We start from the raw sequence: 27,322 nt of genomic DNA on the forward strand, positions 1-27,322 counted from the left end.
AGATAGATCTGGTTTCCACACAGCTGTAATGTAGTGGTTCTGACAGCACAAAGGCTCCTTAAAGGCCTTCCTGACAGCAGAAACACTTCCAAGCAGACCTTTAGCAGAAATGGAGGTTGTTGGGGTTTCAGCGCCTGCTCTGTCTTCCTAAAATGGAGAGAGGAAGGGGAAGCACAATGAGTGCCTTAGCCAGTAGTGCACAGAGGTGTTGCTAGGTAACAGGTAGCATACAGTTATGTAATGCAGCATGCCCGCAGATTACATGGTTTATGGAGCTCCTCTTGGGAGTAGGAGCTATCTCAGGCATGGGGAGGTTTCCCTCCGTACACTGAGGAAAGTGTGTCAGAAACACAATGAGCATTGGCACTTTTAGCAACCAATGAAGGCAGTGCAAGTAGTAGTTTGTTTTTAACCCTAGTTCAGTGGCACAAATACGACCATATTGTTGATATGAAATGCGTGTTAGGTACCTAATACACATAAAATTGCACATAAAAGTTTCTCACTGAATTTAAGGAACTTTGGTTAAAAGCTATGAGTGTCATGTTGTGGGTTATTCTCATATGAAAATAATACCACTTTTAAAGTAACTGCTTTCTCTCTTGTGTGTCAAGAACTCTGTAAAATGGGTTTACTAAACTACTCCTTAAGCCTGCACAAATAAGAAGCAAAAAGAATCATTTAACAGTCCTTCTGTCATCTGTGGTTATGAAGGAATGATGAACAAGATTTATTCATATAAAAATATATTCAAAAGCACATCTGGCCAAGGTTGGGCAAATCTCTGTCCACAGAGAGGCCTCCTGGCCTTTCATCAAGCTGACACTGACAAAACAGCTAACCCTGAGTGTTTTAGCGCAATGCAGACAAACTCTTCAATGCTTTGAAAGTTTTTAATTGATTCATTTGATGAACATCACAAAGTTCATTGACCAGACTATCAATTACACTATCAATTAAACAATTACAATAGCGCTGAACATCCTCTAATATAGGTTTTTCTAGACCATTTTGAATGGATAGGCTACACCAGCATAATGAATGTAGTTAACGTTCAGGATTTGATAATATAATTTTTCCCAGTAAATTTGGAATTCCTGAGTGGTTTCACATATAGGTGGATTATAAACAATTTGATATTTGATATTGATAATAAAATGATACTAATAATAGTCTGTTAAAGTTTGAACTTGAATTCAACAGCAACAAGATTGCCTTCAACTCATTTTAAAATGCTCAACATATTTAGTCATAGTGTCTAAAAAGCTACTTTACTCCTAATTGCAAGTTTCATAAGAAGTATTACTTAATCATGTAGTCATAAGGAGACCATGAATCAGCAGTATTCCCTCCAGTATCAGGTTGGCATCTAATCTTGTTGATAATAACTTGCAAGTACTCCTGAATGCTCAATTAAATTTTACTTTTGCAAATTAGCAAAAGAGATTATTTGATGCTACTGTCATACTAAATAGACCAGAGCTATTGCTGTTCAGACCAGCATTGTCTATTCTTAGTTTTAGTTTACAGTTCCACAGTTTGTATTTTTTAGTTTGCAGTTCTAAAAATTTCCACAATTTGGAAGTTTTGTAGTATCATTATTTAGTTTCAACTATGTTGTGACCTTTGACCTTACTTTTGCATTTCTCTATGCTTGTTTAGTCCTACAGGAGTCAATCAGGCTTTTTTTTCTTTGCTGGGATCTTAAATTTAGCTGCTGACAAAGTGCATTAATATAGGTTGTGGTTCCTAAGAGACCAGAGCCTTTGTTTACCAGTGTGTGTTGTGTTTAAGAATCATGTCTTCCTGATAGAAGTGGTATCTTCCAGTATGACAATGTCCCCCACCCATGGTGGATGTGGGATAATTACCTGAATGTAAAACAAAGGTAAAGAAACCACTGAACTTTTAGACGATAAATATCTAAAATATTTTCAGAAACATAAGGAAATTGGGAGTGACCACTGAGATTGTTTCTTCTGCTACCAATATGTTCGTCTGTGATTTAGGCATTTAATATGCCACCCAGAAGAACACTAAGTAGTTATGTTTACAAGAAATTCTGTCATCTTGTTTTGTTTTTCTAAGTATTGACACTGATCCTCTATGTGTAATACTCCATAATACTGGGCGAAACTGGTCTGAGCCTCAAACATTATGATGGTCTGAATTATAGTTTATCATGACATGGCCATGTGTCAGGGAAAAACAACCATGACTCTAAGCCTGTAATGTGAGACTCTAGGAATGTCTAATATAATAACATCTAGTTTATGTAATAATAATGGTGCTAACTAGCCTTAGGACCCCTCAACCAACAGGCAACATGCTGTGACCACCCACCTAAACACTAGGCTGAAAAACCTGAACTATAGAGCTCTGTAGAGATTGTGCAAGTTTTCTGACACAAGTTGTTGGCTGATATGTCAATGTTTTCCAGCCTAGTAACAACCTCAGCAAGGAAGTGCATGATATAGGTATAGTATAGTCCTGGTTATATTTAGGCCACACCCTAACTAATGATGACTCTAGTTAATGAAAACATGAATTTGTGGCCTTGTGATAATAGATGAAAGATATGTGTCATTTCAGAGTACAAGTAGACCATCTGAGCAAAAAGAATACAATTTATGTGACACCCATTGTATTTCCTTAAAGACAAAACAAATGTTGTGGAGAAGTTGGAAGAGAATGATCTTTCTGATCCTATATGCTGCTACTGCATTGCTATTCTTTTGCTGTAGAGCTAAACTTAATAACTACATGATGAATAGGCTCATTGGCAATGAGGATTATAAAACTGCATAACTGTATAATTCAGGAAGATAACTGGGCATGCAAAGCATCACACTTATCTAGCTGTGCCTAGCTATCCTCTTAAACACCTCTTAACAGATTTTCTTTTGGCAGTTTCTCAACATATTCACAATCTTAACAGATTATGAGCAGCCTTTAACAGATTGTAAAACCACCTCCAATGCAGAATGAGCTGCTGTACTAGAACTGGATGTCAAAAGATTAGTCATAACTAATTTAGATTACCAAAGTTTACTTTTCTTCTTCTTCTTCTTCTTCTTCTTCTTCTTCTTCTTCTTCTTCTTCTTCTTCTTCTTCTTCTTCTTCTTTCCTTACAAATTATACATATTTCTCACACATCATTTCTGCTAGAACAACCAAACTTTCCAGAACCCTTATCCTATGCCCAGTCAAGTTGCTTGTGCTTTTTAGAAAGAGAGTTCCCTCAAATTACTATTTTTCTTCTTTATCCAATCTTTCATCCTTCCATCCTCTCATTCAAATTCACTTTACAATCTACAGTTATAAAAGTTTGTATATTGACTCAGCAGCAGACACCAAGTACCAAACTGCATTTCATACCATATAGCACAGGTCTATCTGAGCACAGGTCTATCTGGGCACAGGTCTGTCTGAGCACAGGTCTATCTGAGCACAGGTCTATCTGGGCACAGGTCTAGCTTTAACAAAAAACTGCAAGCATAAAACTGCATTTCATACTGGTGACACTGTCAGTTTGACCATTCTATCCTTTCTTTCATCCCTCCATCCTCCTATATCTATCTCACCGTCCTTCTGATTATAATACTCCTGGAATTCAAATGCAGCAGCTACCAATATAGGTATTTGATTCGTCTTCTGTCTTTCCTTCAGGAGGACTTATTGCAGTTATTGATAGACCAGTGTTTTTTCAGTCAACATTGTGTCTAGTCTGTGCACGGTTTTCTAAAAGATTTCAGTCCAGTGATCATGGTTGTATGATAAAGAGGGAATTCAAAGTGGTACTTGCTATGTCACATATCAGTGAACATACTGAATATTAGTCATGTGCATAAAATAAATTTTAGGTTTTCAACAGCAACCTCCTATATAAGCAGTAAAAACATGCACTTATGCCTGCTAATGCCTCCAGTAATATAATAATATAAACTGATATAAATACCAGAAGACTTTGAAAATATGCAGAAACCTTTCAAAAAGAGTTATATGGCCTTCAGTACAAAATCCCTTGTCTATGTGTGTTTCAGTACTATTTCACAATCAGTTTCAACCATGAGAATCAGAAAGCCCTGGAACTTCGCACTGAAGATGTGAAAGACTGTGACGAATGGGTGGCAGCAATAACCCACGCCAGGTAAGTCGAACCCGCATCACTTCTTTAAAGCTGAGGTGGCCCTGTCCTCTCCTAGGGACTCTGCACTGCACTGGAGCTTAGTTCTGAGTCTGATCAGAAGCTACCTCTAATATTTGAATTGTCCTCAGGCCCTCGATGATGAATTTAGGTTAACGTTGCATATTGTGCCAACAGGTTTGGGATAGCCTAACATGTCCTAACATGTCAGTTATCATATTCAGCTGCAGGCCCTACTAACATTGTTTTTCATTTGTATTTATTGTTATTTATTGCCATGTTAGAGGTTTTAGGTTGTGCTCTCCAGTTTTAAAAAAAAAGCTCTTCAAGGGTAAGACTCTTACCAGACTACTATCCATAGCCATTGTTTACTCATTTGATGAGTTTGATCTGCATTTTCATTTATTTATTTGTGCAATTATTATCAGTTTTTGCTAGTTTGGTGGGGGTTTTTTGTGTGTGTGTGGGGGGGGGGGGGGGGGGGGGGGGGTTATGAAAGAATATTCTGAGTTAGTGAATCCATCAAAAGTCCTGCATGTGGCTTAAGTCAACTCATGCACACACAGATCAAAGTACTGCATTTTGCTGAGGACTTTTTTTTTGATTAGTGGACAGATTCCATATCTCATTATCTATAATTAGCTTCCAGGTTCTATTGAGAATGTTGCTTATTTTTAGACTTGCACTCAGTTTGAGTACTCCATTGGGAGCAACTTCAGGATCACACACAGCAAAGAAAGCTGAAGCAAATCAGCCGGAAATGCTGTTTGCATTTTGCTTTGCAGCCCAAATGCAGCAACGAATATTCAGCACTTTAATTTACGAACGAACAACATTACATCAATGACAGTTCAGTTTAAAATTTAATTGGTTAAAAAAATGTGTTGAAAAAAACTCACAAAACTTAGAAATACAAAATGTATACAAATATTTGTAGAATGATATTTAATATTGCTCTGACATATTTGTATACCAGACAAAATTCAGTTTATTTCCAGTTGTACTAACTGGAACAACATCGAGTATATTGTACTGTTTTTATTATAAATACATATACATGAGACATGGATTTTGCAGACTGCTAATATAACTGGTAATTTGGTCTGCAGTACTTTACTGGCTGATAACCTTGCATTTATCTTTATCTTCATCATAGATCTCGCAGATGCTCATGAGTTACAGAGTCATTGCTGTGTGTGTGCACTGCTTGTGTACTGATTTTCAGAGCAGAATGAACTGTTTTTGTTCAAATAAGAGCTTATTGTGTTTATGCTGTGTGTTTAGGTTCTATATTTACCATTGTGTAGCATTGCCTCCTATTTATTAATTGATATGCATATGCATGAATACATATACATTGAATGTACCTATACAATGAATACATTATAATGCTTTAGCAATATTTATGTAGACATTTTTATTTTGTTGCAAATTGTTTAATTTGTTTAAAGATTGACTAAAATATTTTCAGTGTACTGTTTTAATATTTTAGCTGGGCAAAAACCTTTTTAAAAACTTTTTTTTTAATTCACTCTGTAGTGAATAAATATATTCACTCTTTTCTTGTTCATTTGTCTTGGTTTTTGCTTTCGTATTAACATCAGGATTCTAAAGGATACATAAGTGTATCTTAAACTGTGGAAATGTGTAGTTCTCTGAGGGCCATGTGTTTGGGTGGTGAGTGACATGGTTATCCATTGTGTGTGTAAAAACATGAGCTTTCCTATAATGTGCTATTCTTTAACTCAATCTGTGTGTGTGTGTGTGTGTGTGTGTGTGTGTGTGTGTGTGTGTGTGTGTGTGTGTGCGCGCAGCTACAGGAACCTGGCCACGGAGCATGAGGCTCTTATGCAGAAGTATCTACATCTACTCCAAATCGTGGAGACCGAGAAAACGGTTGCTAAGCAACTTCGACAACAGATAGAGGATGGGGAGATCGAGATTGAACGCTTAAAATCTGAGGTAACCTTGGGTTGTCATTCGAGTTACCACAGTAGAGTTTTTTCATGTTAATCAGAGCAGAATCCTGCCTGTGTTAGCACATTTACCTGACATGACACAACAGCGTTTTAGTACTTCTTAAAAGTAATATATTTCCTTGATATTCCTCTTGGTAAGTGTGTGATTGTTTGGTTCTTTCTGGAACAAAGGAGAGTAAAAGAGTGGTTAGAGAAGCATTTGTCACATAGAGCTGTCCCCCCACTACTTTACACTCCTCTTTGCACTTCTCATAAAAATAGCCCTCCAATAGATCTATGATCTCCAGATCAAATAGTCAGTTTACTTTAAAGTGCAAATGTAGTGCTCAGAGTGAAATGGCTGTCTGAATATGCATGAATCCAGTTCTATTGTGCATGCTGCATCCCTACTCTGTAACATGATAATAAACTCTTTCAGTTGGTACGCTGGTAAATTGGAGTTCTCAGCCGCAGACTGCATTGGGCAGCCCCCACCTTCATTGTGTCACCAATGGTCATCTCTGAATGCACAAGCTCTCATAACACATTATTACCTTGCACCACCTTCCCACGTGCCCTACTCATCAGGAACCACCCCCACCCCAGCCCAGCCCACCACCCAGCTGGGCAATGGAGCACGACAAGCAAGCTTTTGGCACCACACGTCTGCATTGTTCAACCACTTTTTTTCAGCTTGGTGGCAAGGATTGGTGGGGTGGAGCCAAGGTGTAGAGAGTGGCCACTCACTTTTAACAGGCATTTTCGTCATCAGATTGCTGGACTGCTCAAAGACAATGAGAAGATCCAGACCAACCCCACCACAGCACCCAGTGAGGATGACTCTGAAATCAAGAAAATCAAGAAAGTAAGAGTCATCGCGCTGCACCTCACATGTCCATGCTCTCTCAGAAGCCACATTAGTGATGTGGTGGTATGTACTGGTGGAAATCCTGCATCCTCATTCACATCTGTGTGACGTGCGGAGGCAAAGCAGGATGCAGGGACGAGCCGTGTCTAACACAACAAACGTTTTTATTCGACACAAAGACGACAACGTGGTTGGCGAACTGACCTGGTTCAAACATCGACACAGCTATACGTAGACACAGAACTTATATATATACATACACACACTAACAACACACAATAATGAGCAGGTGTGAAACACAGGGGGTGCGTGGACGTGCAGATGAACACACACACACGCACATGTGCACACGCAGGGAGACGTTTGGGGAGAGGGGCCTTACTATGACAGAGCCCACCCCCCCCCCCCAAGGGCGCGACTCCCGGCGCACCAGTCTAACGGACTGCGGACCCGAGACCAACTCCAAACGGTGAGGCCAGAAGACAGGGCAGTCCGCCACGGGCCAGCGCGAGCAGGAGCGCGGGGGGAAACACCGGGACTAGGACAACAACAGACACAGGGACAGACACACTGACCGGAACAGGCACTGGCATAAAGGGAGACGAGGCAACAGGTACGGTGATCAAGACAGGGATAGACACAGTGATCGGGACTGGTACAAAAACAGGATTACATAAATGGCTGCTAAACACTCCAGGGAAGGTAGCAAGAGCCCCAGCCACTCCCCCAGTTGTTGGCTGGGTCAGAGTCCGCCCCGGCTGGACGGGATCCTCTCTCGCCGACGTGTGTGGGGGAGGCTGCTCTGGCTTCGGCGCACGTGCCTCCGGAGACGCCTTAGCCGATTGGCCCGTCTCGGGAGCGGGCACTGGTGACGCCACCTTCTTGCCTTTGCGTGGCTTCGGCTTAGGCGCTTGAGCTCTGGGGCTGCGATCTGGTCTCCCTGGTACCAGCTCTCATGGTTCGTCAGGGGCCTGTAGGACTCCGTGGAGTCCTGCCCTGAACCACACCCAGGGTCCCCCCCAAATTCTTCAGGAGCACTCTCCCCTGTCGCCGCGGTACTGAGAGTGCCCAGGAATATGGAGGGATTCCCCTTAAGGGCTGGGGAGCAATGGTTGCGCCCCTTCCTCCCCTTCTTCTTTTTCATTTTTCCCAGCATCCTTCGGCGGTCGATGTTTCTGTGACGTGTGGAGCAAAAGCAGGATGCGGGGATGAGCCGTGTCTAACACAACAAACGTTTTTATTCGACACAAAAAAGACAACGTGGTTAGCGAGCTACTCTGGTTCAAACATCGACACACCTATACGTAGACACAGGACTTATATACATACACACACTAACAACACACAATAAGGAGCAGGTATGAAACACAGGGAGGGCGTGGTCATACAGACGAACACACACACGCACGCACGCGCACACACGCACACACAGAGAGATGTTTGGAGAGGGGCCGTACCGTGACAATCTGTCACCAGAACACCAGAATCATGGCCCCATCCATTATTAACACATTATCAGAATGAAAGACAATCACATAAGCATGTTGATATAAACTATTTTGAAGACTATTTAGACATATTGGAGCTCAAGAGAACTTTACAAGCCCAAGGACTTAAATGACTATGTTTCTCTAAACAATGAAACTGGTAACTGGAAACTGGTAACTGGTATTTTTTACGTGCTGGCTGTTAATAAATACTTGTGCTTGGATATTTATGGCATTACAAATGTGTTTCTAAGAAGCGAGCAGTAAAATCCAGCATTGCTCAAAGCACCCACAATGACAGCCATAGGCAAAGCTTGGTTAGATTTATGCCAGCATGACTTACCCAAGGGTGGCAATACAAAATCATCACTGAATGTAAAATCATAGGTGAGTTTGGAAGTACAAAGACCTTAAGTTCTCGCCATGCTTCAAATGCATTACACACTTGTGCAACTGCAGTGGTGCAATTGCATGCCATCATTGCTGACCTCTCCCAAATGAAACCGCTCCGTCTACAGGTGCAGAGCTTCTTGCGGGGTTGGATGTGCCGGCGGAAGTGGAAGACCATCATCCAGGACTACATCCGCTCTCCGCATGCCGAGAGCATGAGGAAGAGGAACCAGGTGGTCTTCAGCATGCTGGAGGCTGAGGCTGAGTATGTCCAGCAGCTGCACATCCTTGTCAACAATTTCCTGCGGCCACTTCGCATGGCCGCCAGCTCCAAGAAGCCGCCTATTACCCACGACGATGTCAGCAGCATCTTCCTCAACAGGTGGGTGTGCTTTGGACAGAAATGGAAGATCACGTGCAGAGTGAAGGCCACATCCAGAGTAAATATCATGATACAAATGACAAATCGCTTGAAGAGCACATTTTACAGTATTGCAAGGTTTTGGTTTAAGTCAGCATCCAGAATAGGATTTAAAGGCTACGCGCATGCTTCAAGACAAGCATGAAAGAGAATAAAAGACATCATGATTCATTATGTTGATTACACAGATATTGGACAACATAAGCTTTCTGTCTTTGGGTGCTAATGGCCTACCAGAGAGATGTAACTAAATGAATATTCAATAAGTGTCATAATTCTCCATTTATTTTTATTAGCTTGTGTGAGTTAGTGACATGGTTTGACATTTCAGCATTTTTTATGACAGTGGTATATTTCTTTAAGCAATTTTAGGGGGTCAAAAATACTTTCTTTGACATGCTCTTCACCTTGTGTGTCATCACTATTTGCCTTGGTTGTTGTCATTTTAAAAATCAACTTTAAACAGGAAATGTGCTTAACTGAAAGGATTCATGTTTTAATCTTTTTTTCCAGTGAAACCATCATGTTTTTACACCAGATATTCTACCAAGGCCTGAAAGCACGGATAGCAAGCTGGCCAACATTAGTCTTGGGTGAGTGTTTTTACTGAGGACCTGCCAGCATGTTGGAGTTGAGTAGAAAGTCACAGATGTAACACATAATCTATCTTTCCTGGTGTCATTTGCATCAAGACTAACTGTTCCTTTCCATCTCCTGCCACCAGCTGACCTCTTTGACATTCTGCTACCCATGCTAAACATCTACCAGGAGTTTGTACGCAATCACCAGTACAGCCTGCAGATCCTGGCACACTGCAAGCAGAACCGTGACTTCGACAAGCTGCTCAAACAGTACGAGGCCAAGCCTGACTGTGAGGAGCGCACCCTGGAAACCTTCCTCACCTATCCCATGTTCCAGGTGGCCATCATCTTCGTCTGTAGATTTTCTTAATGGCTAGCTAGCTAGCTAGCTAGCTAGATAGATAGATAGATAGATAGATAGATAGATAGATAGATAGATAGATAGATAGATAGATAGATAGATAGATAGATAGATAGATAGATAGATAGATAGATAGATAGATAGATAGATAGATAGATAGATAGATCAGGTGTTGCAATATACAAAGTAAAATCCTGAATATTCAAAATCTTGAATAGTCATGCACACACACACACACACACACACACACACACACACACACACACATACCAGTGAGCTATTTTTAGTACATATCTATCCTCTTTGTGTATTCTCTCTGCTTTGCTGTGATCAGACCCAGTGGGGTGGCTGTTAGCTTTGCAGGTGTTGAGGCATTGCTTGTTGTGGGTTTTTTTTTTTTACAACCACCTTCAAGCAGTCAGCCCTACGTTCAGAAATGGCTGCTTTTGGGCCACCGTTCAGTAATGGCTTTCTTTTCTGGTAAGGTGTGCAGTTTTTGTCCAGCTGCTCCATCAGGGTCTGCTTTGAGGTAATACATTTGTGCTGAAGAGTGCGCCTGAGTCTACTGTTCCCTTCTGATTCCCCTTGGTGAAAATTCAGCATAAAGTACATGGTTGTGGGAGGGGATTTTGCTTGGATTTCTTACTTGGAATGTGTGCGGTGTGTGTGGATTTTGTAGAACCATAATTATGTCCCTCTGCCTTCCCAAAAACACACACACACACACACACACACACACACACACACATACACACGCACACACACAAACGAGTCTCCATCCTGCTTTATGGCACTCCTTTTCTGGCAGATTCCACGTTACATTCTGACTCTCCATGAGCTGTTGGCACACACGCCCCATGAGCATGTAGAGAGGAACAGTCTGGATTATGCCAAGTCCAAGCTGGAAGAGCTCTCCAGGTACCTCACACCTGCACCTCCTCACTGCAATTATGCCAGCCATCGCTGAAACCAAAAGCCTCACTATATCCCAACACCACTCACAGGCAGCCACATAAAGCATTCACACACTGCTGTGAGTCTGGCCTGGAGCACAATTGAACTAATCAGAATACCAAAGCCAAAAACTAAATATCCAGTTTAAAAACCACAAATTCATCCACATTTCAAATGGATGTCCATTGTAGTTGTCGCACATGAGACAACTGAATAACCAAACTAACAAACCTATTTAAAGAGCAAAGGAAGACAATTGTGTTGAATAGTGCTGACCATCAGTGCTCATGCATTCTATGCAGCTCCTATCAGCTCTTAATAATTCTTGTAGCATGGTGCATTGAAAAATTATCTCATTTACAGGGATGTTGGGTTTACTGTTAGATATAATAATATAATATAATATAATAATTTAAGTATATTGATGTCAGTATGGTAAATGCTATACTGTTTAATTACTCACTTCAAGAATCATGCATGACGAGGTGAGTGAGACTGAGAATATCAGGAAGAACCTGGCCATTGAACGCATGATTGTGGAAGGCTGTGAGATTCTCCTGGACACCAGTCAGACTTTTGTCAGACAAGGTAAATCCTCTGTAAAATCTCACACACACACACACACATACACACACACACACACACACACATTTACACACACGGTAACAGCTTACAGCTCCACAAAGGTGCCGCAGATTCCAGATAAGAGCAGAGCTGGATTCTCCATTCCTCTGCTCTATTCTGCAGACTGTCGTTGTTGTCACCCCACATTGTCACAGACCCCTCCCTTTTCTCTCTGGGCTCTCCCTCTCTTTCTGATTCTACAAAGGATAGAGTAAACCTGAAGGATTGGTTGTTCTAATCCCGCCAGTCTCCCAAGAACAGTATATGCTCGAGGCACAGGGCAGCTCTTTCATTTCCAAATCTAATCACACTCTTACAAGTCAATCTGGCAATGAGTCAGATCCTCCCTGGGAAATGCGAGAGTTGCAAGAGTGTCTGATAATTAAATGATTGGGTCCTGGGTTTGAAAACAGTGCAAGGAAGAGTCTGCTGTCTATTTTCCTACAACTATAAGTCTTCCCTCTTTCGTTCTTGAGTTTCAACTCTCCAGCCTCCGCTCTTCTTTTCCCAGGATCCCTCATCCAGGTACCCATGAGCGAGAAAGGGAAGATCACCCGCGGTCGTCTGGGCTCCCTGTCTCTGAAGAAGGAGGGCGAGAGACAATGTTTCCTCTTCTCCAAGCACCTGATTATCTGCACACGGGGCTCCGGAGGGAAGCTGCACCTCACCAAGGTTGAACTCTAGGCTTGTATAGAGCAAGACTCTCTGGAGTGCAAGTGCTGACCCAGGGACAGCATTTTGCCTTTTACATTATCAGTTTGCTGGATGCAGAGCGGGGAATATGTGATTGTAGTCTCTGAGGTGCAACTTGCCATCGAGAACTTTTGACTGAAGAGTAAAAGCCAAATTAATTCCATTCACCAACAATGTAGTATGCACTGGCAGGCTACCTTTATCTTTATCTTTATCTTTATCTGATAGCAAGTCAATAGTTGACAAATGGCCAAACCAGAACTAATAAAAAATAAAGAGGAAATATTTATAGACAGAATAATTATCATAAAATGGTTATATGCAGCCTAATAATTTTTTCCATTCCATTTTAGTATGCTATTTCCACCACTGAATTTAATCCAATTTTGGGACTTTAATCATGCAAACATCTTAAAAACCAAAGAATAAAAATTAACTGTAAGCTGAAACAAATCATAAAGCTGGTTTTGCCAAGCTGAAATAAAGAAAACTTTGTATCTGGCCTTAATTTATCAGAAGATGACCTATGAATCCTTGTTAAGTCAATGAAATTGTTTGTTGTACTCTAATAATGCAGTTATAACCTTTCAGCCATCTGTAATTTTACAGCATTCAATAACCCTATATTGTCTCCTCTGGTCTTGGGGGAAATTCAACCGTTGTGATCCTTTTGGCCAGGACTGTTTTAGTGTAACCTGTATTGATTATTTGATAGCAGCAGGTTCATTGGGGGTATCTTACAGTGCTGTGTCTTTGGCTGGCAGAACGGAGTGGTATCACTTATTGACTGCACACTGATTGAGGACCCAGAGAACACAGACGATGAGTGTAAGTTTCAGAGTGTTTTGACTTCCATCTCTGCAGGCAATGGGACATCTACTGCTGTGAAATACCAATGCATGATTAGCTCATAATAGACTGGGTCGCTATTAATATGCTGGCATAAATGGATGCCGGAAATGATGTTACTGTTATATCGTTCCTAATGATATAGTTAGTGACTGAGTACCATTTCAGTTTGGTCAATGTAATAATTTACGAAGATTCCTTGACTTCCTAATAAACAACGGTCACCAGTGTGTAGGCAAATTCCAGTGGGACACTGTAAAGTGGACCAACTACAACTCCAACCACTGTATTCCTGCAGTAAAAACATTCGACACAGACTGATGATAATGATTGTTTTTATTTGCCGCTATTACAGCAAAATCAGACAAGAGCGGCCAAGATCTGGAGCACCTGGACTTCAAGATTGTGGTGGAGCCCAAAGACACCCCATCCTTTACCATCATTCTGGTGGCCTCTTCACGGCAAGAGAAGTCAGCCTGGACCAGTGACATTAGCCAGGTGTGTCATCTGCCATCACCTCCTGCTCATTCATCCACACTTCCCAGGAGGGCGGAACCTTCCTCCATCTCTCCTGCATCCTTCCTCCACCATTCACCACCTGTGGTTCAAAATCTGTGTGCATGCTCTCTCTCTCTCCCTCTCCCCCACAGTGCATAGACAACATTCGCTGCAATGGGCTCATGATGAATGCCTTTGAGGAGAATTCAAAAGTCACTGTGCCACAGATGATCAAGTAAGAGCCCCTTTATGACGCACTCATGGGGATAAACAATGTGCCGGATATAGCGTTCTTGTACAATGTGTCCATGAGTTTAAGAGCCTAGAATAGAGCTATGTGCTGTACCATTCCACTGTGCAATTGGAAATTCACACTAGCAGTGCTAACAGTTTTACAAACAAGGGGTTTAGATTTCATAAAGAATAGTTTTTATTATTGATCAAAAGCTACTGATCATTGCTACCATTGTTAGTGATAGATGAGAGTAGTAATGATACTCACCGGTCAGGTCCGACACCAGCCTCTACTGCGATGATGTGGACATACGCTTCAGCAAGATGATGAACTCCTGCAAGGTGCTGCAGATTCGTTACGCCAGCGTGGAGCGTCTGCTAGAGCGCCTCACTGACCTGCGCTTTCTCTCCATCGACTTCCTCAACACCTTCCTGCACTCCTACCGTGTGTTCACCACCGCCGACGTTGTGCTCGACAAACTCATCGCCATCTACAAGAGGCCCATCAGCGCCATCCCAGCCCGGTGGGTCTCGTCATGGGCAGGGGTGGGGTTAGCAGGGGTTCATTTGCATAATGATAACTGGTCCCTACACCTTTCATTCATTGTGAGGAAGATTACTGGGTGAGTTGGTTTTTTTTGTGTGTGTGGGGGGGGATATTCCAGTAAAGGTTATTATCTAGATCCTAGAGATATTCCACCAAATTCCCACACATTGCTCAAGATCCATAGTCAATTACTGGGTGAAATATATTTGAATCTCTTAAATTCTTTCTTTACTCTTTCAAGCAATCTAAAAATCTCCATTTACTGGATAATATAAGAATGAAGCCATTTCTTCAAGCTCATGAGACAGCTAAAAGAAAATATCTTTGAGAGAGAATAATATCTCAAGAATATCTTTGACAGGGAATTTCCTTTTCCTCATGTGGTTTCTGTTGTTTGCCAGGCTGCCACTGTAAATAAGAACATGTTCTTAATGACTTGCCTGGTTAAATCAATGGTTAAATAAAATAAAAAACAATAAAGCTACTGTTAATAAAATCACTTTAAAAGGGGTATAGCTTCAATGGCTCTGATCAGTAGTAATCAGCATGCCTTATGGAGCCATCTGCACTATGTGCTAAAAGGGCTGTTTATGATTTCTTTTGATGTGACACTGGCAGTCATAAACCTTATCCTGGATCAGGAGCTCTTGCTGAGATATTAACCTCCAGCAGCCGTACTGTTACTGACGTAAAAGTACTCATCTGGACTCAGTATTTTTGCATGCTTCTTGAGCAGATACTCACCCTGACACTGGAGGTTTAAGCAAATAATGTGTTAGTCTGCTGCATAGGCATCTGCTAGATCTGGGCAATGTGCTTAGAGATCTGTCCCATGCAGTTCCATGCCATCTGCTGCTTAATGTATGTGTTCTGTGTATTTAATTCATGCAACTGCTCAGTGTCTTACATTTACACGAGCCTCTGTGTACTGGGATGTGACTATGTAAAGCGATGTGTTTAGTGAGCAAAGCTTTTCTCTGCGTGGTGCAACATCGCCAGTTGCTACACAGTGGCTGGTGAAGACATGTCCTCCACTGCGAGTGCCTCTGCAGAAGCCTCCTTCAGCCTGCAGCTGGTCCAGTATCTCCCCTTCACTAGCCCCTGGGTAATCACCCTGCACATCGTGGTGTTGCCCCTGCAAACACACCTGCTCATGAAAAGGGAAAAATTAAAAATTAACTGAGAGGTTAAATCAAGTGTTTTAGGTTAGGGAAAGCACAAAAACGTGCAGAGCTTGGAGTTTCTGGGGCTGGGAATCATAACTGCTGACCTTCTGACCCAAGTCTACCAACATGTACACTACCAGGTGTCTGAGTGTAACAGTATGATGGTTCCTTATCAGGGCGCGTTCTAAGAACTCACATGAGAAAATGATGGTGAAAGAGGTAGCTGAAGAAGATAGGTCAGAGGTCACCATAAGGTTTATTACTCTGTGGTGTGTGTATGTTAGAGAGAGGTGCTGTCAAGCGTATGCATGTGTGTTCTCCTGGAAGCATTGGTAACTGTGGCCCAGCCCCCTTGCCTGTCTGGCTGCCTAACTGAAGCGTCTCAGCGGGGCTCTGTCACCGTCACCTTAGCAACTGGCCACTCTGCAGCAGGGCCCCGCCCTCCACCCCGCCGCCTGGAGACGAGCGGCCGGATGAAATATTTAGTGGGCACATTTCACAGGCAGCTCCTCCCCAGTCTTTCTCTGTCTGCCTTCCTCTCTAACTCCTTCTTCCTCCCTTTCCACTCTTTCACACTCTCCCATTCTCTTTCTGGCTTTGTTATGTTCTCTTCATCTTTTTTCTCTCCTCTTTCCCATATTCTTTTTCCTCCTTTTGCCTTGCTCTCTCATCCTCTCATCTCTCTCTCTCTCTCTCTCTCTCTCTCTCTCTCTCTCTCTCTCTCCCCACCCCTCTTCCCTAGCTGCAGCCTGAGCCGGGGACCTCCCACACACCCACACCCAGCAGCACCCCCCTCTCCCTGGGGATCGGCTGCTAGGCTCGGCTGCCTCCTTGGGCCTCCCCCGCTCAGCTCCCATGTCCGTCAGCTAGGCCGTCATAAGAGAGGCCTATTTCTGGGCTGGCATGACGAGGAAGGGGGTGGTGGGGTGTGTGGGAGAGCTCTTCTGCAACTCATTGCGGCTCTTACTGAGAAATATGAAGACCAGGTGACATGCAACCCCCCCCCCCCCCTCTCCACACACACACCCAGCAGTGCACTGCAGCTCCAAACAGTGTTGTGTTCGCTACCAATTACGAGGGAGAGCAGAATTCCTGGTGAATGGCATGACGTGCTTGGCGGGGGGGGGGTTTGGGGACACAATCCAGGGATCTACTGCCTTCCCCCTGTCGGAGTACCCGTTTTGGATTCATGTTAAACTCTTTCAGTACAACCCAGCACCATGGGTTTTGTACTAGCTCCAAAGAGCTCTGTCGAACATAGCTGAAGCTGTAACTCGGATGGAAGGCACTTATGATATATTTTCACTCCTTATGCAAAGGCACAGTGGTAGAGTAGGAAGCAGAATTTGTGGGAATATAGGGATTAAGGCACATATACATTTGGGAAAGTTGCTTATCATTTTGTTCTTTGCATGGAAGTCTCACCATGGCCTATTTTTCCCAAACCCAAAGCTTATGTGCTGTTGTGTGGCATGTAATAAAGTGGCCCAGAATCAAACAGTTCTGTTTCACTCATATCATCTTTAATAATCATGCAAGGAGTTTCTGGGGAATGTCAGTAAATCCATATGCTACTGGCATTGGCACAGCAGTAAATTTGAGTGTATTCTCTCCTAACATGGCCTCTCCTCCCTTCTCTTTTGTTCTGTCACTCTGTCTCTCTGATGTACAGATCACTGGAACTGTTCTTTGCCAGCAGCCAGAACAACAAGCTCCTGTATGGCGAGCCGCCCAAGTCTCCCCGGGCCAGCCGCAAATTCTCCTCTCCGCCCCCATTGGCCATGGCCAAGACGTCCTCTCCCAACCGACGCCGCAAGCTCTCCCTCAACATCCCCATCATCACGGGCGGGAAGGCGCTGGACCTGGCCGCCCTCAGCTGCTCCTCCAATGGATATGCAAGCATGTACTCAGCCATGTCCCCATTCAGCAAGACCACGCTGGACATCAACAAGCTCTACGTCTCCAGCCCCATCGCCAGCAAGATCTCAGATGAGGGTGAGGCCAAGGGGGATCGGGCAGAGGACTCCTCGCTGGCCAAACAGGGTGAGGCGCTAAATATCTGGTTCCTCTCTATTAAGTGGATGTGTGATTTGCTCCAGCACTGGTGGTTCTAAAACATGGCTGCCAAATTCCTGCAGATATTTCGGTGAAGGAGGAGAGTGACAGCGAGCAGGCCCAGAGTGACGAGGCTGAGACTGAGGCCTCGCCCACCAAGTCACCCACCACCCCAAAGAGCGTCAAGTGCAAAAACTCCTCAGGTAGGGTATCCTCTGCCCACCGACAGGCCAGCCGAACCACTACCAGCTGGCGGTGTGAAAATGGCGGAGAGCCTGCATCTCCCGCTGGCAAGCCACCTACACCCCTTACGCCGGCCAAAGTCAGCCCGTATCAAAGGCTCATTAGCATTGTGCTGCTTCTCAAAGAGATGTGCTTACATTGGTTCAGTAACATTTCAGTAGCAAGTCTGAAAACTGTTTAAGAAAGTACTATACAAATATAGTTTATTATATCAAGTTTGATATTTCATCTGGGAAAGCTGAATATATATAGTCTGTATCAACTGTACTCTTAACTTGGCTCTTATTTAGAAACTCATTGGATCTGTACAGTAATATTCTCCAACCTATGGCCTGTCTTTTCCTGTGCACAAATTACATTAGCTATCATTTAGGCCTTTGTCATCTAGTCCTTTGTCAGTCTTCAGTTTCTGACCCTAGAACTGTACTTGGCTGGATATTTTCATGTGTCAAACCACTTTCAAACCAGCAGTGACACTGAGATGTGTAACAGTCCCCTGCAAAACTGATAAACTTGTACCAGCTCAACATCCACAACTATGCCACTACCTTGCCAATGGTGCATAGAGAATGGTGCCACTTCAAACACTTTGAACTTCAAGTATGACTTGGCTTGAAGCATCATCCAAGTCTCATGGAAGATAAGCATCAATACTCTTCTCTGTCCTGGCTCCCAAACTGTGGAACGAACTTCCACTGGCTGTTTGAACAACTGTCTTCAAATGCTGACTGAAGACTCTGTTTGTGCTGTATTTAAATAACCACTAGTTCTGCACTTATATAAATATCTTATTGTCTTGTAACATCCTACTATTGTAACATCCTGAATTCCTACTATGTTACTTCTTCCCAGAGATTGGGATCAGCACTTATTATTGTTTAGTATGACACTTATAATATGCTTATTTTGTACTTCTTTCTAGGTATAAGCATCGATTCCTCTATCTAGCGGTATCTTAGCTCAATGGTAACTTTGACTCTAACCTGTTGTACTGGCTTGAATGCATTCTATGACTAGATGACAAAGCACTTTTATAAGTCACTCTGGATAAGAGCATCTACTAAATGCTGTAAAAGTAAATGTAATATCTGAACAGCAGTTGTCCTGCCATCAGAACCTGACCAGTGATGATCAGAGTAGACATCCTCTGTGCAAAGCAACAGATGGATCACGGTCTGCATCAGTAATTATAAACTGCACCTTTATGATAGGTGTACATAATAAAATACCTTTTGAGTTTGGTTACAAGTTGGCATCCCTAATACACTGGTATGGTATGTTTTAGGTTTCACCTTTGATTATAATATGTATTCCGCATATGTAGTGGATAGCATGTTTTTTTAATTCTGTAGCACCTTTGAGTACACAACGTGCCAGTGTAGGCCTGAGCTAATTCTGAGCTCGAAGACGGAAGCCTCCAGCACGATTCGCACAGAATCTCATTTGTTCTGTGTGTTTAAAAAAAAAGGAAAAGGCCCAGGGAAACGCCAAAGGAGGCGTGAGTAGGTGTTTGGAAAACTTGTGCCATAGCAACCATCAGCATGTATTCTCTCTGCCGCCGCGGTTTCAGGGTTTGTGTGAGAACAGCCGATGCTGTAGGGTTTAACGGTCTCATTGTACAGTTGTCTGAATCCTAGGTTAAAGGTCAACAATTATCCAAAATTCCGCATGCGTGATGTGAGGTCATTGTTCCGTCTAGCTGACATAACAGGATTAACTCTAATAGCATGATGTTTCACTGCTCACAATGTGCTTTTCCTTAAGTGAAAATACTGTGTTTCTGACATGGCACTGTACAATTATGTAGTTTTTTGTAGTTACTAAGCATTTTGTTTTAGTGGCTATTTTTAGTCCCGACCATCTTAGAAATCAAAGCCCTGCCTATTGTTTTGCTGGAGCCGCAATCACAGATTTTGGGGGTTATGCTGCCCCCTGTTGGATAGTGATTTGTACCACAGGACACAAACCACAGTCCCTGTGATAGAATTTGATCATTTAGTACCAGATTGCATCACCTCAACCCACTGAAATTAAAAGCATTCAAGTTATATAAGAGAAAGAACTTGAATGGTTTCTTGCCTATTGCTCCTAACTGGTCCATGACCTGTGTTGAGGAATCGTTTGGTGCAGTAGATATTTGTAACATTTTTATAGGTCATCATTGAAGGCTTATCCACTGTGGAGATAATGTCACTGCTTCCATTATTTCTGCTTGAGCGGAACATGTCTTATGTGACACCTACTACATTTTAACAGGAAATATCTTCCTTTCAGAAGACAGTAAATAATTATTCAGCCTTATTTTATGTATGCTAAAGGTCCACCATTGTGCTGAGTATTGGTTTTGGTTAATTGATTAACCATTATTTACAGGAAGAAATAGGTTATTCCTTGAATATGGTCTTTGGTTGATTGATTAAGTCTTTGTGGATGTCACTGCATTTAATCTGTGTAACCTACAAAGGTGGTGTTAGTTATTCCTTTGGGTATGTTTCAACAGTTGGCAAAGCTGTATTTGAGTTACTTTAATAGCAATCAATTGTTTAAGGATCTTTGTGGTGGAATTCTAATATGAATTAATTCAATTCATTGAAGCACCGATGTGCTTCTAACCTAACAGATCCATTCCCAGTCATATGATTTCCCAAGTCCTCCCTAGTAGAATTAGTACCTACCGCAAGGAATTCATTTCCTCATTCTGCTTTGTATAGAATTTTCACTATTCTCCTACAACAACGGCATGGTGATGTCATCCTGCCGAGAACTGGACAACAACCGTAGTGCACTCTCTGCAGCTTCTGCCTTTGCTATTGCCACAGCTGGTGCCAACGAGGGTACACCAACCAAGGAGAAGTATCGCCGCATGTCTTTGGCTAGCACAGGTAACAAAACTGAGTTCAGAACTCTGCAATAAAACCTTATAAGCAGGTATTATTAGTTGTTGGGTAGAAAATGGTCAATATGAATTGTGATTGGTTCCAGGGTTCCCCACAGACCAGAGGAATGGAGATAAGGAGTTTGTGATTCGCCGGGCAGCAACTAATCGAGTTCTCAATGTCCTGAGGCACTGGGTATCCAAACATTCCCAGGTGAAAGAACCTATGACATGTGCCTCACATTTAAGAACTAGGAACTGAAATATGTTAATTAAATATTCTGATTGTTAGCCGGTTATCAATATTTGCTTTCTATTTTTCTGTGTGTGTGTGTGTGTGTGTGGTGCACAGGACTTTGAGACCAACATGGAGCTAAAGATGAAGGTGATCAGCTTCTTGGAGGAGGTTATGCATGATCCCGAGCTACTGACCCAGGAAAGAAAAGCAGCAGCAAACATCATAAGGTAGAGTGCATAGTGCACTCCGAGCTCTACAACATCTTACATCATTTGTGATAACATTCTTTTACACTTCAAAGAGCTGCACAAAAACTGTTCTGGTGAATTTCTTTTAGTACACATACAGTAGATAATCCATATTTTTAGGCCTTAATCTTCATATGTAACTGATCTTAACTGTTCACAGCTGTTTCAAAGTATTATCTAACCCACTGTTTCAGAAGCAGATCTAAATTCAGTGGACCAAATAAACCTTTTCAATTAGACTCCATTTAGTGCAGTCCCAGATTATAATGTAGCTGCTTGCAGAGCAATTTCTGAGCCCTCAGGCTGTGTAACGACTGTCCATAATTGTTCTGATAGGACACTCACTCAAGAGGACCCTGGTGACAATCAGATCTCTCTGGAGGAGGTACTGCAGATGGTGAGTGGGACGATATTGGGTCCCATTCAAAGCACTGGTTATTTCACATTTTGAATTAAGTAGAATTGTGGCCTAATTAAACAGTAGAAACGTACACATACTGAGCATGTACACACTCATTGCCACGAGTTGCGTGATTTGTGTTGAGGAGATTCTCGATATTGTTTGTACCATGGGACATATATGGGAATATTTACTCTGACTCTGACATGATTGCAGATAATGTCTAAAGTTTGCTTATGTGCCTGTATGTGTGTGTGTGCGTGTGTGTGTCAGGCTGAGGGGGGAAAGGCAGAGCCCTTTGAAAATCATTCAGCTCTGGAGATCGCAGAGCAGCTTACACTGCTGGATCACCTCGTGTTCAAGGTCATCCCATATGAGTGAGTACATGTATGTTCAGCGTCCAGTCAGTTAAAAGTACTAAATATTTATTGTATTGGTTATAATTTTAAACTACATGTAATCATATTTAACTCATTGTGTATAAAAACAACAACAAAAAAAGATTAATTCAATCATCAATCAATTATTTTGCTATTCTAGCATAAAAATAACATTACAATCAGGTCCTTTTGTGTCTACTCCCCTGAAGTGTGAAAAATGTAGCTACAATACCCCAAGTGACTCTATAATAAACTATAAATGGGGCTATAAATACATTTAATTTACCAAGAAATGTTACTTGAATGATAACATTATTGAGAGAATTCTATTACTTGACAATTTAATAAGGTCAGTACTAAAAAAACCTTTCTCTGAAAATAATGTCTTCACCACAATTTCCAGGGAGTTCTTTGGCCAAGGCTGGATGAAAACAGACAAGAATGAAAAGACACCCTACATCATGAAAACAACAAAGCACTTCAATGATGCACGTATCCATCTCTGGTGACTCTGTCACGTGCAGCAGCACTGCTGTTCTGGGTCTACTTTTCCCCACTTCTCCTATTGGACCTGGACCTACTTTGCACATTTCACTTCATTTCTCTGCTCTGTCACAACCATTTTAAACCTATAAAGGTCTTGTTTATGAGGGCTCAGGTCAGGTACTGAGACTTGCAGTTCAGTAACCAGGATTTTGAAACCAAAGCCTGCTCTAGTTCAGTTGTATATCAGAGTGCAAGTATTCAGTGACAAGTTTTCAGATCACTGGTTTGTTCAGAATTTATTCTGTGTTAAGCCTTAATGAAAAATTGCTATGTTACTTTTAAATGCTACTACTACAGGTGTTTATATTTGGCTACAACTCTTGTGTACTCTTCCTCATAATGAAACAGTTCTGTTCCCCTTAAAGATAAGCAACTTGATCGCCTCGGAGATCCTGCGCTGTGAGGATGTGAACACGCGGGTGGCAGTGATGGAGAAGTGGGTGGCCGTAGCCGACATCTGCCGCTGTCTCCATAACTACAATGCCGTTCTGGAGATCACCTCCTCCCTCAACCGCAGTGCCATCTTCCGCCTCAAAAAGACATGGCTCAAAGTCTCCAAACAGGTGGGAGAGAGAGTGCTAATTACTACACACTGTCCTGTAGAATAGATGGCCAAGGTTCCTTTTGTGTGCTCAGTCAGAACAGCTGTATGTGTTGTGTAGGTCCATTAACTGATATGCAATGTACATCTACAGTAATATTAAAATAGAATTTACCATAAAAATGGCCATTTGCAAACTTTATTTCTGAATGCACAGAGGTAGTCAATCCAATAGGGCCATCACTGCAAACCAGGGTGTTTCCTAATGGAGAAGAATTCTCTGCTTGTGTTGCATTAATTTTTATTTCATTCATAACCAATGACACACACACACACACACACACACACACATACATACATATATATATATATATATATATATATATATATATATATATACACACACACACACACTTTTAAACTGACTTAACATTCAAGTTTCTATTAGTCTTATAAATATTTTTGGTTTCAATTCATTCCTTAGACAAAAACGGTCATTGACAAGCTTCAGAAATTGGTGTCATCTGAGGGAAGGTTCAAGAACCTAAGAGAAGCTTTGAAAAAGTAAACTCAAGACAATTAAATTTTTTCATCACTTCTTATTGTCCTGTTTTTTTATTTACTTCTGCAGTTACTTCAAACTCAGTAATTTTCAGAACTGTTTCTTTGAGCATGTGTGAAATTCCTTATCTGATTATGGCCTTATCTGCTAGTTGTGACCCTCCTTGCGTGCCGTACTTGGGAATGTACCTCACAGACCTGGCATTCATAGAAGAGGGTACCCCAAACTACACAGAGGACAACCTTGTTAACTTTTCTAAGATGAGAATGGTAAGCAGTTAGGCGATGATTCAATGAGGTAGTATTCTGTTTATCTAACTGTGCTTTAATAACAGTTCAGCCATGGTGGGTTTTTTTTAACCCAGAACTGAATGTTACAACACTAAATGCCTTGTGGGTGGTGGTTTGTTACCATTTTTTCCTGAAAATTCTCAAAGTGTTGGAAATGACAAAACATATGCAATTTCAGTGGTATGTAAAGTGACAAATCAAACACTTAGACATACATCAGTACCTAAAGAAATGTGCAAATCTGAGATTCCAGGATTCAGAAAGAAAATTCATTGAATTTTTCAATTTTCAAACTCATTCCTAAAAGTGAATGATCCATAATCAAATCCTTTACCTTCTCACCTGAGTTTATTCAAATGTGAAATGTAAATTGCTGAAATTGTGAATGTAAATAATAGAACTACAGCACAGTTTCATGTTTCCTGTGACTGATCCATTAATTTCACTTGTAGACTTATTTTTGTATCTAAACTAATATCATTTATGAAAATGCTTTGGTTAAGATTTGATTTTTACAAAAGCTTGTGTTGTTGATTTTTGTATTATTATTATTTAAAGATCTCTCATATCATCAGAGAAATAAGGCAGTTTCAACAAACAGCATACAAGATTGATCATCAGCCAAAGGTATTCACTACTACTTTTTTATATTTTTTAAAATAATAATTCAATGAGCTGATATAATTAAACATTTGAGGCACAGAAAAGGCACGTGAGCAACAAAAGGGTGTATGGGAAAATTATTTAAAATGAAACAAAACTATTACTGAGGTAGAACTATTGCCACCTACTGGATGAGGTTTAGACTGACACTGACTTTTTATGTTGCTGATATGTTTGACACTGATGCTTTTCTTTTCTTTTGTTTTCTAGGCAGCCCAGTATTTGCTGGACAGTAGCAATGTGTTGGATGAAGAAAGCATGTATGAAGCCTCACTCAGAATTGAGCCCAAAGTGCCCAACTGAGAAGAAGGCTTTTCTTAAGGCCTACACAACGTACAGCCTGTTTATCATGTGCTCACACACAGTACCATGTCTTAGGTTATGTAGTACATATTACTTCCGTATCTGTAACTTTGTTTCTAGTAGTTAAAAGCACCTAAACATTTCCTGTTTTCATTGAGGAGTTGGAAATATATTAATTTGCATTTCTCCTGTTGTACATAATCCCACTTTTCTCTTTATAACAGCATTTTTCTGACACCAAAAAGAGATATATGTATATTCAAAACGATATTCTTTTAAATGTTATTCTCTCCTTCTCTCCCGGGGTCTCACTACTGAATTTAAGGTCATATGTAAGGTTTGGTTGTCTCTGTTATTGCAGCCTAAAGTGATAGCCTTCTGGATGAATTTATACCTTATTTCTGATGAAATACACAATGCTAAAACAGATACTTTGACCAAACAAATTTTGATAGATGCATGGAACTTATCTGTATGCATACCATGTAGCAAAGAGAAACTCAGATATGATACTACTGTATACAAGCAAGCATATCAAGACATTTATATTGGTTATAATAGGTGTATTCCAAGGTTGATGTTGCCATAACTAAACTGATGCCACTATACACATTTTATCGTTTGGGTGTACACGTATGTGATTATTACATATTGCCACCACTCGGGATTGTTTGTACCTGTAATGTCTACCATGGTACTATCCGCTGTGGCATATTTAACATTTCAAATGTTTAGGCATGATCTGATGATGAAGGCAGTGTACATTTTGCCGGCATTAGAGAAATGAATGAATTGCTCTCATCGGTTAAGGTTTCTGACCGTTGTTGCATGCAAAATATGTCATTATATAGCCTTTTCACCTCTCCAAAACTTTATTGCAGTTCTGTGAAACAATTCCTTTTATGAGAATGTAGTCTCTTTTTTTCCTGGGATAAAATGAAGAATTGCTTATTCAAGAGTCACCATTTTCAACAAGGGAACTGCTTGTATGGCATTAGATATGACTATTTTTGGAAACTTGTTTAAAAAAATGTAAAAGCTGCCCTCACAACCTCCCTCCTCTACATTTGAAAATGACATGAGACTGATCAAATAAAAATATATAAATAGATAAATAAATAAAAGCCAGTGTACTCTGCTAGGGCTGAAACAGTCTGCCCATGCCAGAACATCCAGCTATTGTATATTAACAGACAATTTATGTCCTTCTTGCTGTTCCCGTGATTGTGGAACGTGACTGTATATCACTTTGTAAAATGCATTGTCGTTTAAGAGTATGATCAAAACAATTGAATGAATCTCTACGCCTGCAACATACAAAAAAGGTATTTTTGTAGTCCTAGAATAAAGAAATAGGATTCTGCATCCTTACCAGAAAATTATCAAAAAATAAGAAAAAAGAGGGGGAAACAGAAATGTATTTTGTACAAATTCACCACACAGAAACATATTCTGTATATTTTGTACATGCAGCCCCACATATTTCTTAATGTGTACTAGTGTAAAGCACACTTCTTTGAAGCATTGTGTCCTAAGCTTACACACTCAATGCTAAGCGATTTGTGATTTTGAAACCATGATATAGAGGTAGAAGACTTTAAAGTGTTTTGCATATACTGTAATCCTGTCTATAACCTTTCTCTTAGCAGGAATATAGTAATGTAGTGCTTATTCTGTGAATATTTGTATGTATTTTTACTATGTACAGTCTAGAACCACACTAAATGCTCAAATGGCAGGCATGCAACACTGTATCAACCAGAAACTTTAAAAAGGACATATTATATATAGATCTATATATACATACTGTATACACATCTACGTGCACATACTCTTATACATGATATATAAACAGACAAACATTTTGCTGTTAGCAATACCCAGTGGTATGAGAATTATCTTTCAACCCTTAAGTTTATTTCCACGGCTTGAGAAATATTTCCAGTTTTGTAAAAAAAGAAAAAGAAAAAAAGGAGAAAATAAATTGTATGTTTCCTGATTACCTCTTGCTAATAAATCTATTCTATCTCAGGGGGATTTTGTCTCTGTGTGTATTTTTCACTTAAGTAACTAAAGAAATGGAGCTTAGAAACTAGTGAATATTACTAGTAATTTTCAGCTTTGTTATTATGCAAAATAAAAAGTGTAATCTTTTGGGGCAAGAGGTAGGCCTATACAGTTCCAAGACTTCCATCATTAC

The 27,322-nt window shown here is 41.1% G+C and overlaps 1 protein-coding gene across 2 annotated transcripts in view; it reads left to right on the forward strand.

The window, feature by feature from the left end:
* rasgrf1 (Ras protein specific guanine nucleotide releasing factor 1) overlaps positions 1-27,159 on the forward strand; it is a 39,537-nt gene extending 12,378 nt beyond the window's left edge. Inside the window, exons 2-27 of one of the 2 annotated variants that reach the window (XM_027004596.2) lie at positions 4,044-4,150; positions 5,962-6,109; positions 6,878-6,970; positions 8,979-9,232; positions 9,785-9,864; positions 9,996-10,189; positions 11,022-11,131; positions 11,637-11,755; positions 12,303-12,463; positions 13,249-13,312; positions 13,689-13,831; positions 13,984-14,066; positions 14,341-14,589; positions 17,451-17,821; positions 17,917-18,036; positions 20,788-20,958; positions 21,059-21,165; positions 21,304-21,416; positions 21,774-21,834; positions 22,111-22,214; positions 22,621-22,705; positions 23,129-23,326; positions 23,789-23,868; positions 24,018-24,135; positions 24,715-24,783; positions 25,030-27,159. In XM_027004596.2, coding sequence (XP_026860397.1) covers positions 4,044-4,150; positions 5,962-6,109; positions 6,878-6,970; positions 8,979-9,232; positions 9,785-9,864; positions 9,996-10,189; positions 11,022-11,131; positions 11,637-11,755; positions 12,303-12,463; positions 13,249-13,312; positions 13,689-13,831; positions 13,984-14,066; positions 14,341-14,589; positions 17,451-17,821; positions 17,917-18,036; positions 20,788-20,958; positions 21,059-21,165; positions 21,304-21,416; positions 21,774-21,834; positions 22,111-22,214; positions 22,621-22,705; positions 23,129-23,326; positions 23,789-23,868; positions 24,018-24,135; positions 24,715-24,783; positions 25,030-25,122 — 3,495 coding nt within the window. In that variant the 3' untranslated portion in view covers positions 25,123-27,159. The remainder of the gene's footprint in view (positions 1-4,043; positions 4,151-5,961; positions 6,110-6,877; positions 6,971-8,978; positions 9,233-9,784; positions 9,865-9,995; positions 10,190-11,021; positions 11,132-11,636; positions 11,756-12,302; positions 12,464-13,248; positions 13,313-13,688; positions 13,832-13,983; positions 14,067-14,340; positions 14,590-17,450; positions 17,822-17,916; positions 18,037-20,787; positions 20,959-21,058; positions 21,166-21,303; positions 21,417-21,773; positions 21,835-22,110; positions 22,215-22,620; positions 22,706-23,128; positions 23,327-23,788; positions 23,869-24,017; positions 24,136-24,714; positions 24,784-25,029) is intronic. The other variant, XM_035525324.1, reaches the window with a different exon arrangement.
* The last annotated feature ends 163 nt before the right edge of the window (positions 27,160-27,322 follow it).

This window comes from Electrophorus electricus, chromosome 4 (genome assembly GCF_013358815.1).
Source record: "Electrophorus electricus isolate fEleEle1 chromosome 4, fEleEle1.pri, whole genome shotgun sequence".
Lineage (NCBI taxonomy): Eukaryota > Metazoa > Chordata > Actinopteri > Gymnotiformes > Gymnotidae > Electrophorus > Electrophorus electricus.